Source organism: Grampus griseus (genome assembly GCF_964374135.1).
Source record: "Grampus griseus genome assembly, chromosome: 6".
Classification (NCBI taxonomy): Eukaryota; Metazoa; Chordata; class Mammalia; order Artiodactyla; family Delphinidae; genus Grampus; species Grampus griseus.
Window position 1 is genome coordinate 9,480,417 of NC_139000.1, and position 12,444 is coordinate 9,492,860.

The 12,444-nt window shown below is 43.2% G+C and overlaps 1 protein-coding gene across 3 annotated transcripts in view; it reads right to left on the reverse strand.

The window, feature by feature from the left end:
• Positions 1–1,013: 1,013 nt before the first annotated feature.
• The window catches only part of PBX3 (PBX homeobox 3), a gene marked incomplete at its 5' end in the record, with an annotated part of 231,335 nt that continues 219,904 nt past the window's right edge, over positions 1,014–12,444 (reverse strand). For 2 of the 3 annotated variants that reach the window (XM_082656815.1, XM_082656817.1), the window contains 4 exons: positions 1,014–2,539; positions 5,254–5,343; positions 6,121–6,233; positions 7,719–7,884. In XM_082656815.1, coding sequence (XP_082512941.1) covers positions 2,447–2,539; positions 5,254–5,343; positions 6,121–6,233; positions 7,719–7,884 — 462 coding nt within the window. In that variant the 3' untranslated portion in view covers positions 1,014–2,446. The remainder of the gene's footprint in view (positions 2,540–5,253; positions 5,344–6,120; positions 6,234–7,718; positions 7,885–12,444) is intronic. The other variant, XM_082656816.1, reaches the window with a different exon arrangement.

A 12,444-nucleotide genomic window follows, 5' to 3' on the forward strand; every position in this document is an offset into this window, starting at 1 on the left:
CATAAGCTAATTGAATCACGCAAGTAACTACTTAGCCATGGGAGAGATTCCTACAGGCAGGCTGAGAGCCCTTGTGAGGGAGGACAGCTTTGGAGGGCAATCTATTTTGTAAAGTGTAACTGCCTCAGGATTAATGGGAATGGTGGCCCTAGACCTTGTTTTACAAACTGAAATAGTAAAACAGTTGTATTTATCAGAGACAATTTGCTGCAACTGATTAACATTAATCTGATTTCCTGTGAGTCAATTTCCTGGAGATATAGTAAACAGGCCAATTACCTGCTATTGACTTCTTTTATTACAAAGATTTAGATATTTGCGACAGATGTACATGTAAATACATGGAGTTGCTGACAATGTGAATAAAACAAAAACAATGTTTAATCTGGTTAAAGGATTTCTAGTTGGTCTTACATTTTAGAAGTTTAGTTTTCAAAGGTATGTTATGAGAAGTTGTGGCTTTTTGGTTTTTTTATGGCCTTGGAAGCTCACTCTTTTGGGACAAACTTTTGCTTGTTATTAACCCGCATCTCACAGAAGTTATGAAAGCAAGGAAGTGAATATGACAAGACTGATAATTATTTTAAAATTATCAAACAGGTCTTTCCATCCAACAGATGCTGGATGCATCATTAAGTCAGGAGAGTGTCAGCTCCAAGGACACACACAGACCTGGGTTCCAAGCGTGGCCCTTGTTGTCCTAGGTCTTTCACCTTGTGGCATCTATTTTTATGAACTTCAGTTTCCTAATCTGTGAAAATGGGGATGATATTTTCCTTGTGGTATTCTTAGAGCGTAAGTATCAAGTGAGGACATGTGACGGTGGTCCAGGAACTGGCTGGGAGCCTGCAGAAAGTGTAGTTAGCCACTCTCAGCCTCACCTTGGTTTCTGAGTCCCTCTCTGACAGGCCACACGTTTACATGCTCAGACTGACTTCTGGGCAGGCCTTCTCCTCTGCCTGCACTGACTGGCTCACCAGGTGGGGTAAGAAACTGCATCAACATTTAATCATGAAAGCAAAAAGTTTATTCATGTTTGAAACTACATATAACTACCACGAGGAAGACTTTTTCAATCCAGGGTGTAATCCAGTTAGAAAGGAACACGAAACGTTTTTAATACATTAGAATCACCGCCACAAATTATTTTCATGACTCAATCAGTTTCAGAATCGCATACAATACAAAAAGAGAGAAAGGAGAGGGGGCCCCATTACACAGGGTGAAATATACAGTACTGAATACTGAAATCTGAATGCATCACAATTAGTCATCGCTTTTTTTTTTTTTTTGCATGGATTAGTAACAAGATGAAGAACATTCAAAATGTTTCTCAGTATTTACAACAGTTTTACTGATCCTGTGTTAATTTAAGACCCAATGTTTCCACTCTTGGTTTTTTAAAAGTTGCAAATGCAACCCTGATTTTTCTTTTAAAAGATTACAATGTACATTACATTTTATGAAGGGAAACAAAGAGTAAATTACAAGATGCAAAAAGATAAGAAAGAGACAAACTACAGCGTGAGTATTGTTCAGAGGTAGTAAGTGAGCACTCTAAGCTACAGAACATGTTGAAATTCTATTGGTTTGTATGAGTTCGCATGAGGTAATAAAGCTGTGTTTTGATTGGTGAGATGTATAAATACTCTTTTGCTACACTATATACAACACTCCAGAGAACAGGGCCTTTGCGAATGCCCAGAGGACGTAGCAAACCTTGACAAGTCTGTGCAGCACCCAGTGCACACCATAAAACCCCAGACGGATCTCGTGGTCATCTCTATCAGCAGCAAGTATCTTCAGCTCTCAAAACAGTCTGGATCCATAATTTAATTACCGAGCAGACTCTGGGCACTGGTGCTTTCAGAGAGAGAAAAGATGCTACCGGTCTCTGATCTAATTATAACATAAGAGATCGAAACCCAAGTGTGACGAGGAAGATTCTTAAACACAACCATCATTAACAGGTAGCCAAACAGCTCCTTTATTCCAACTCCATTAGTGATATGAAAGAAGGACAATCAAAGTCTGCAATGGAAATATGCAAGAAGTTCAATTTAGGTGAGGTGAGTCTTTGTATCTGCTTTAGCGATTGAGGTTTAGCATATATTGTACTTTTTACCCTTAAGGCCAAGTAATTGGCAAGTGAGAAACCATTAATGTAAAATATTGATAATAAATTATGATAAAATAGCTACAGGACTGTCAACAATGTTAAATCTTGGCCTAATTGGATAAAGTGCTTTTTTAACATTGTGTGTTTTTAAGTATAAATACAAATGATTATGATTCCTTAAAAAACAGATTTACCAAGTTCTCTAATAAGACAAGGTTTTACAGTAAAGCTGTAGATGGTGGGCTACAAAAACGCTTTCCTTTTCCTCCTATTGCTCTGAATGCACTTATCAAGGCATGTCAGCTCAGGGAAAAGTGTTGCCAGAGATTAGTTAGAGGTATCAGAGTGCACACTTCCTGGGCCTTCTGTAGGAGAAGTCACAGAAGATGGAGTTGTTGCGTCCTGCCAGCCTCCATTAGCCTGAAAGGAAAAGCACAGTTCAACGGGTGCACGTCTACATATTAATTCTCCTCCCCAATTGAAAATACCCCGATGACAACATGAGAGCAAAGATGCATTAGCAAAATGTATTTTCTAAACCCACTTTGGCAGGAGTTTGAAGCATGTGTTAAAGTGGGATTAAATGCATGTAAAACAAATCCATCCTACCAAGTAAAGACTTGGCAATAAATCAGCACGCTGAAGCAGGGCTTCAGCTGGTCTCAAGCTGGCACGAAGCTCGGCCTTTGATTTGCTGATAAAAATCAAGTGACTTGAAGAAAAATCTTATAAGAAGCGTGCAGTGGAGAAGCTCAATGCAATGCTCTGGCAAGACCTTGGGCTCCACAAAGTATAAACTTCAACCCAGCTTAATCCTCGTTTCCATAGAGAAGAAGCCCATCCACCCCCAGGCCCCTTTTCTATACAAGACTGACAGCCAGCTACTATAACCCTTGAAAATGAAGGCCAGAATTTCCCTCCAAATAGGATCTTGCAGAATGAAAATGCATGAACTGTGGAGGAGCACACACTATTCAAATCTGGATTCCAATTATCTGTAACTGGGGCTCCTATTCGGGATGTTGCTACCGCTCTTCACATGCCACTGGCCCTTCCTGCCTCAGACCTGCATCCGCAGTAACAGTGCTCAGAAACAAATTTGCCTTATGTCTTGGCCTATAGAGGCAATTGCTGAAATCAATGTCTGATCAGATTTCTGCTGTGGCAGACAGCTTGTCGCTACATATTTTTATGTCAGTCAAGAAGAGGGAGGTGCTGGGCTTGTGAGTTGGGGAACACTGAGTGGAAGTGACGGGGCGGGCCTTTCTGGAGAGAAGGCGAGGGTGAGCTCTCTGCCACCCAGTGCCTGCGGCACAGACCAGCCTCGTGCTGTGCTGCCCCCAGACCTATACCTCCCACACCAGTGCCAGTGAGGGGCAGAAGGTCCCCCTGACTCCCTCACATCCGTCTGCAACTTGTTCTACGAGTCCATCCAAAATATCTTCTTTTTAGGCCTGCGCTGCTAGGCTACTGAGATTCCTCGCCCAGCCTTGGGCTGGGAATTTTTCCTTCTCCCAATGTGCTGTTCTTAGGGAAGCCTGTCTTCGGCTTAACTGCACAGTCCTGCATATAAAGCACCTTTCCTCCCTCTACGTCCACAGAGAAATGGTGGGGAGGGGGGAGAGAGAGGGACCAAAGAACCACACAGAGATGACCAGAGCCGAAGGCAGAAGGATTTTCCAGGCTTTAGGTGTATCAAATCCAGGTTAGGAAAAAAAATAAAGCTATGGCGGTTGATCTTCAAAGCCTCCGCTGTGCAGGTTGGATGGTGACAAGCGCGTGTGTGTTTGTGTGGACTTGAAGAAATCCTCTCCTCTATCTAATAGGTAAGCTGTTCTCACCACTCAGGTATGAAAATATACTTAGAAAAAGAAAATCTCTTACACAGATACAAGTCTAAAGATATTCCATCTGAAGTAAACATCATTCCTCTTTTATCCAAATTTATAAACAACAAATGTACAATATTTTTACCCAGCGTGGCAGCTGGAGGAGAGGTTGTCAGCAAGCATTCTTTTTTTCAAAATAAATTAATCCTTACTCTGGTGGTTTGAGATTATGCACTGTATTATACAACAGCGCCTTATCAAGCCTCATCAGCGAAGATGGAATTCATGTCTGTAAAATGCTGCAGGCAATCACAGTTTCATATTTTATCATGTTGATAAGGATATCGCACATTCTCTGAAGCATTTCAAAACACTTAAATGAAAAAGGAGAAATGCAACTAAAAGGCTTTTTATATGGTTTGTTGTGGGTTATTACGAGTTATTTATAAACCCAAAAAGAAAGATTTGACATTTCAAATGTAGAAGATTTGAGTATTTAATGGTCCTGTTTTCCTTTTACAATTGAACATCCTCAATCACTTTTTAAATCATTAATATTTACTCTCATAGAAAGCTAGGCCTCAAAAAGGGAGACTTCTGTCTGTTTTCTTTCTGACTCTACTACCATGTGTTGGGCAGTTCGTTTCCTCCCTAGTCTGGAGTACCAGATTCTGTCCACCACTCCACCCTGGGGACCCAGTCCCCGCAGCTCCCCTTTAGGTGCTGTGAGTTTGCCATTTTCCATCCATGTCAGGCGGGGGGAAAAGTGAAGTTCTGGTCAATTGGTTACTAAAGTTAAAATTATTTCCTCCGTACTTAACTGAGAGGCCGTGGAAAATGCTGGAGGTGTTTTGCATCCCACATTGACAATACAGCAAGTTACTCTTAAGAACAGGAGTCTTTGTTTAGCTTGGTTTGTTGATCTGTCTGGGGCCCTCCTCCCCTTCACCTGAGCTGTGTTTGGGAATTTTTCCTGCTGCTCGAGTCTAAGATAAATGACCTGTTTTTCACCATCTCCCTGGAACACAGCACGGCCAGTGGGAGATAGCATCTTAATGGGCTGATGCTTAAGTCTCTATTGATGACAGAATGCCAGCCACCCTGGGCCTCTGTGAGGACTTCTAACGGCATGAAGGTAACATCAGTGCTTAGGTTCATAAAATAAAAGTACACTAAAAATGCTGCCTTCCCCACCTGCCAAAAAGATGAGAAGCCAAGTACAATGGCCATTAATTTATTTATTAGCCACTGTTTACCTGATGCTGTTCCTACAGCTCTTCAAATCTGGTTCCCCAGAGTACTCACATTTAAATTATGTGGACTGTACAGTGAGTTTCCTCCAAGGCCATCACTGTAGCCTCCCGTCTGATTGATAACATGACGGAGGGTATCCACCTAGAAGTGAGACAAAACAAAATTCATCATCCCAAATCTATTAAAACATCATGACTTACAAAAGGAAACAATTTGAATCATGTGTGCCACGAGGGTTTAGCATCTTGAATGAAAGACAAATTTATCAATCAAATGTGACTGGCAGAATTTCAACAATTCTTTGCATATTTAAACTCGCACATCTTTGTTTTTCATGCCAGCCAAACAACAACATCTTCATGGCCATACAAACTTTGCATCTACACCAGCCAAATGAGCATGGCTGTGGGTGAAACTACTTATAAATATGTATACTGGCTCACCCTCTCACACACGCACACACTCCCACGTGCATAAAAACAAGTAGCTGCTTTCCAGTAAGAGGATGAGAAAAAGAGGTGAACCTGGAATATACTTTAAGAACTCAGGTTTTTGTATTCTGACTTAAAAAAATAAATACAGAAATGAAACAGAGTAATATATTTTAAAAGCATACACACACTGGCACACACAATTTTTCTGTTCTATTTTGTCACGAAAGTAATATGCACCCAACCCCTCTCCATGAGCTCAAGCCAGAGCCGAATGCATTCACAAAGTTTATCAGGTTTGAATCATCCAAAGCCACTGTTCACTTGACTTCTCATTAAATTAAATGTTGGAGCAGATGGTAACGTCCGGAAGCACCCAGCACAGGGTCTGCACGGTGTGCAGACCACTTCCACGGGTTGAGAGTCAGGAGTTTTGAGCCCAAACCCTACCCTGCTAGAAAGGCCCCAGCTGGGGCATTTCTCCTACCTGTGATTGCACATTGGCTCCGACTTGGGACCCTTGGTAAGAATCCCCATTCAGACTCTGCATGTTCATGAACATGTCCCCAGAATTTGGGAGGTTAAAAGAACCAGAAGAACCTGGAAAGGAAAGAGTTAAGTAGCTGAATAACAGAGAGCTACACACATAATCCTCAAAGACCTAGAGGCAGGGAAAGGAGAAAAGGTACAGAAGGGAAAGGTTGTGTACAACGTAAGGCATTTCTAGATCTAGGAGGACGGAGAATAACTCCAAGGAGTTAGGTCCTGTGATTCATTTTGCATCTAGGAAAGTCCTATCAATGGGGAAGCCCACATACGAAAGAAAGAGAGAATCAAAACAAACAGAAAAACACCCAGCAGCTGGCCTGGAACCATCCCCTTGTTTTCATTTATCTCCAGGACTTGGTCATTAAGTGAGCTCTTCATCATCATTAACTGTCATGGTGGACAATTACCCAGAGAAGAAACATTTTTCTCAAGCTCTTTCCAAGCCATACGCTCTGCCTAACTTTCATCAGTTTCCACGCTCCATTAAAAAGAACTTGGGGGGGGGGGGCTTCCCTCGTGGCACAGTGGTTGAGAGTCCGCCTGCCGATGCAGGGGACATGGGTTCGTGCCCCGGTCCGGGAAGATCCCACATGCCGCGGAGCGGCTGGGCCCGTGAGCCATGGCCGCTGAGCCTGCGCGTCCGGAGCCTGTACTCCGCAACGGGAGAGGCCACAGCAGTGGGATGCCCGCGTACCGCAAAAAAAAAAAAAAAAAAAAAGAACTTGGGGCTGGGGGGAAGACGACAACAAACCAAAACAAACAAAAAACCCCTCACTTTCTGAATTTTTAAAGATATATTTAAACTATCTCCTTAGAAAAGTCCCTTGTTTTGTTTCTCAAGTCCATCTGTTTGGACCAGCCGCACATCTTTCATTGCTACTCAAGTTCCCTCTAATTTTAAGATGTTTCCAACTCCATCAAAAAATGCCACATAAAATCTGGCCAAAATGTATTGTATGAGCAGCCAAGATATTGCATCCATGTGTTAAGTACCATACCCCTCACGGCTAACCACATCCTGATCAGCTAACCACGTGCTGAGCCTACCAAGTCAGCACAGGTGCTAAGGAGATGTAAGGACAGCAGACTCGACTCTGCAGCTACATCAGGTAGAAAGCCCTGCTGTCCTAACCCCAACATACCAGCTTCATTACTCACAGCAACAGGTAAATCTCCCACTTCTATTTCATTCGTTCTTTGACAGACCACTATTGATTTTAAAATGACACATGGAATAATATAGTTAAAATAATCGTTAGTGATAGCACTTTGCTTAACTGCTGAATTAAAAACACTGCTAAGTGTGAAAGTTCCAGAATCTAACAGTACGGAGTGGCACTCACTGTGAATAGCGGGTCTACAGGCTCTGGCTATCCACTCATTCACCCACCCCAAGAACAAGTCTGCATTTTAATATAAATCTTCCTTTATAAGTCCACTGTGTCCCCAGTATGGCTCTTGTTTCCTGGTCTGTGGGACAGGGCTTTGTGGCATAAGGCTGCCTGAGCTGAGTAGGGAGTGAGCGCCCGTACGCACCAGAATTTGGCGTGGTGGGCGAGTTGGTCTGGTTGTTCTGCACGGCTGCGGCCACTGCGTGTGCAGCTGTCACGGCTGTCTTTGCAGCGTAGAGATTGGCTTCTTCCTGAAACTTGCCGATATTCTTCTTGTACCTGATTCGTTTGTTGCCAAACCAGTTGGATACCTACAAATCACAGGGATATGAGTAAGGGGAAGCGAGGTTCAAAGAGAGGAACAAAAATCAAGCTTCCAATAATAACTGTAGGACACCAAAGGGAGACCTTGGAAGACACTCAATTCCTAGCCTGTGATCACACCCTGGGGATGATGCAGAATGGTGCAGAGGCTCACTTGCTCTTTTGGCAAACCTCTCAACACTCTTGGAATAAGACCACTTCTTGGAGTTGGCCCCAGTAACACTAAAATGGCTGGGAGCACTGTTCATAAAAAATAGTCAACTGGTATATACCAATTAATATATAAATGACTAGTCCCCTGAAAAGGAGCTGAAAAACTAAAGGAAACATTTGTTAAGTTAGGTAAATAATAAGAAATGCTTGTGAAAGAATGACTTATTCTTTTGGGGTCTGGAACAATTTTGGCAGCTGTACAGTAAAATCATGTTTGGTGTGCTAAAAAGAGTAACATCAATTAATAATGGATGAAAAAACCCTTTGTCTCCTGCCTTAGAAGATACTGTATGTCTGCCAAGATGGCTGCTCAAGTTGTGCCAGTTAACATGTGAGAAGGTCACAACGTGAAAACTCAAGCAATTGCAATAAGGTCAAATGCAAATGCAGAATCAGTGGCTGATTTCATCAGGTAGAACATACTTATTTCTTTTGCAAACTACTTATGGTGTCAACCAGAGCAAATGGAAGAGATTTCTAAGGAGGATCTTGGCAACAGGCAGATTTTATCACATTTCATTGACAGTGAAACTTCAGCCCAAGACTCACTGCCTGTAGTTACATTGAGTGTTCAGGCACCTGGGAGCTGAGCTATATAAAGAAGAAGCTAAAACCCACACAGCAATTTATGAATAGGTACCCACTTGCTATATAAAAGGCTCTGACCTCTCTTTTGTTAAAGTAACAGTTTAAAAACACTTTTTAATAATTTCTTAATAATGTGTCAAAGGGGCATGCTGCTGTGGTATCAGGCGGGGTGGGTCACTGTTTCATCCTGAACAGCCATTTAGGGACCCTGAGGGAAAATAAGGAGTGGTATAAGCCCTCCAACCCAATTTACACCAATGGGCATGCTAGTTGACCATCTCTGCCAAGTCTTTAATTGCTTTGGAAATAGAACTCTCATTCTTCAAACTATGGCACTCATCCGTTCAGGGAAAGCTAGAGAGCCCTGGCAAGGGAGCCACATGAGGAAGACAATGTTGGCCTGCAGCAGCCCACACACTGTCCCATCCTGGGGGGGGGGTCACTGTGTGCCACAAACACAGGGCAGCACACTAGCTGAAGACCTGTGCAGCCACCATGAACACTGGTTCAGACAGCAACTAGCCAAAACTCATCAGGAAGCAAATATGCTGCAGATCAGGCCTTCCTAGCCGTTTCTGTTCCACTATCATCCCCCCACACAACTCCCCGACCCAATGAAGGATTAGACGTGCCCCTTCCTTCCTTCATTTCAAATAGTGGTGGGAATAGTAACTATTTAATGAGCATCTCCTTTGCACTGAGCATCACAGAGCCCTTTGCATACGTTTTCTCATGTAACAATCTTAACAATCTCCAGGACTAGGTGATTGATTGAGGTGGTCACAGGCATCACACCTGTCCCAAATCCAATGGCCTTCTCTCTCCGCAACTTGTTTGACTTCTCAGCAGCATCTGATACTTGTAATTACCTCCCCCCGACCTCTGGCTCCTTCTTAAAGTGCTTTCTTTGCATGGTTTCTGTGACATTATGCTCCTGCTTCTCCTTCCCTGACACACCAGGGTGTGTGTGTGTGTGTGTGTGTGTGTGTGTGTGTGTGCGCGCGCGCGCACACGTGCTGAGCAATCTTATCTCTATTAACGATTTCAACCATTGTCTCTGTGAATGACTCCCAGATTTCCATCTCTATCCCTAACTTCTATGAAGAATTTCAGTTCTCAATTTTTAGAACATTTCCTTAGAAATGTTCTGCCACAACCTGCAACTCAACAGGTCTAAAAGAGAATTCATGTGTCCTTTAACCTGCGCCTCCGTCTCCATTTTCTCTTCATGTTCGTGGCATCTCCACCACTAGAGACGTGGTATTCGCCATGTCACAAAGTCCCTGATTCCACCATTAGATAGTTCTGACGGATACACAGCTTTCTATTTGGAACTAAGATCCGGTTCCCTTCCATTTCCACTCATGGGCCTTAGTTCCAATATCTAGACTGTCACAATATTAGGCTCTCAAACAGCCCTGAGGGACCCAACTCCACTCTGCCATCGGCCTCCTCTGCCCTCCCTTCTTTCAGCCCCATGTGTGTGGGGCAGGTGCATGGGATAACTGTGTGGGACGTGGTGGGGGAGGAAGAGTCAGGAGGGCACACAGGTGAGGAGGTGAGGAGGACCTGAGCCCGGCAGAACAGGAGTCGTGGAGAGGGCAGAGGTCATGGAAGAGGACTAGAATAGGCAGAATTTGGCCACTGACTCACTGTGGAGGCCAGGGGAGAGGGAGAAGCCGAGATGATGCTGATGTGGGGCCCAGGCCTCCAAGAGCATGGAGGCAGATGCTCTGGGAGGGATTTCCGCACCAGGAGAAGGCAGCCTCAGTGACTCTTAGGATCCATTCCCAGACCAGAATTATATGACTCTAAAAATAAAAGTTCTGAATTAAGACTGTAAAATGACCCCAAAGGCATTCGCTCTGGCTATGCTTGTTAAAGCAAGTTCTCATAGCCCCCAACTCACTTGTCACAAGCATATCCTCAGCTCAGGAGGCAGACCTAGCGGACCAGCTCACAAAAACCTCCTTCAATATATATCACTCTAGCTTGTCTGAGTAAGACTGTCAGCCCTCTGAAAGAGTTAAATATTGAATGTATCTATAGTGCAAAGGGAGATATTCCTGGTTGAGAGGGAATTTGGAATTTCTTAAGCATAATTAATGAAAATTCCCCAACTCTGAATTTAGCAAGAAAGGCCCATCTTAGAATTCTCTTCTTCTAAACAATTCTCTGTTGGATTCTGTACTTTGTAGTTAATATTACCTTGACAATCAGAGAAGCTATAATACATTAATGAAACCTAGCCTGGAAAATCTGATTACAGCTTTATTAACGGTTTCATAATTGAGGAATCTCTATACCATCAAAGGTCTCATCTCCAGATATGTAAGAATTCTGTGTTGATGCATACCCTTGGACCAATCAAACAACAGTCATCACTAATAAAGGTTTATTTAATTCTCACAGTAAAATTTTAATATCACCAGCAGCCTGAGGAAGCTTTAGCAAGTGGATTTGCTTGACATCAGATCGTTTCTATTCTGCTAGTCCCGATACTTCTTAATCTTTAATATCAAGGCAATTAAAATTAATGGCCACTCATCCGAAGCTACTGTGGGCAGTGTTTCCTTGACATCAATTGTTTGATGGGATTACCTAGAGGTTAAACTAACAAGCAAGGTTTAATTGGAAGCAATGAAAGAAGCAGTGATCATACGTTATGTTTAACCTGCATAACCACATCTAAATGAATATCTAAAAATGTTAAACTATTTCTCAAATTAAAATATGCACGTCACATTCTGATATCACAGAGTTGGATATTGCAGCAATCAGCTATTAAGACCACACTGCTGCAACTGAGATCGGTGTAATTAATGTATAAATCGACACCTAAGTTCAGGAGTTTTTTTCACATTTCAAAATCAGATGGATACAATTGCAAAAGTCACCCAGCTGGAAGCACCAAAAGCTACAGAGCACACGTGGCCCTCTCCTACACAGGGCTCACAGTGGAGCCAGGCTGTACACACTGGCTCAAAGGAAGGCAGAGCTTGCTCTCTCTCTGAACTTGAATGGTCTGTACACTGGTCCCAGAATAGAAACACAAAGAGAAAATTGGTGGACAAAAAGGGAATATACTGTCCTGTGCTTCTCTTTCGAGCCACATATCAAGGATTCGTGACTCTGGACTGTGCAGAAGGCAAAGGGCCAGGCAAGAATTTTAAGATCAGTTAAAAACAAGAATAAAAACACAAGTACTGGGCTTCCCTGGTGGCGCAGTGGTTGAGAGTCCGCCTGCCGATGCAGGGGACACGGGTTCGTGCCCCGGTCCGGGAGGATCCCACATGCCGCGGAGCGGCTAGGCCCGTGAGCCATGGCCGCTGAACCTGTGTGTCCGGAGCCTGTGCTCCGCAACGGGAGAGGCCACAGCAGTGAGAGGCCCGCATACCGCAAAAAACCCAAAAACCAAAACAACAAAAACCACAAGTACTCTCCTCCTCCTACTGACGTTCATTACTACCAGCTCCCAGACTGTACGCCTTTGGCAATCAGGGAAATGAGTAGTGAACATTTTGCAGGCTGGTGATTTTCTGGAGCCCTTCTGCAAGGCCAAGAAGTGGCTGGAAAAGCTTCTGTTCTCTCCCAATTACTATAGCCATGCATTTCCCCTGACTCAATTCAGCTGCAGACTGCCAATTGCCTTTAAAAAGTAAAATGTTTTTCTTTCTTTCTTTTAAAAAAATATTTTACTGAAGTATAATTGATTTATAATGTTGTGTTAATTTCTGCTGTACAGC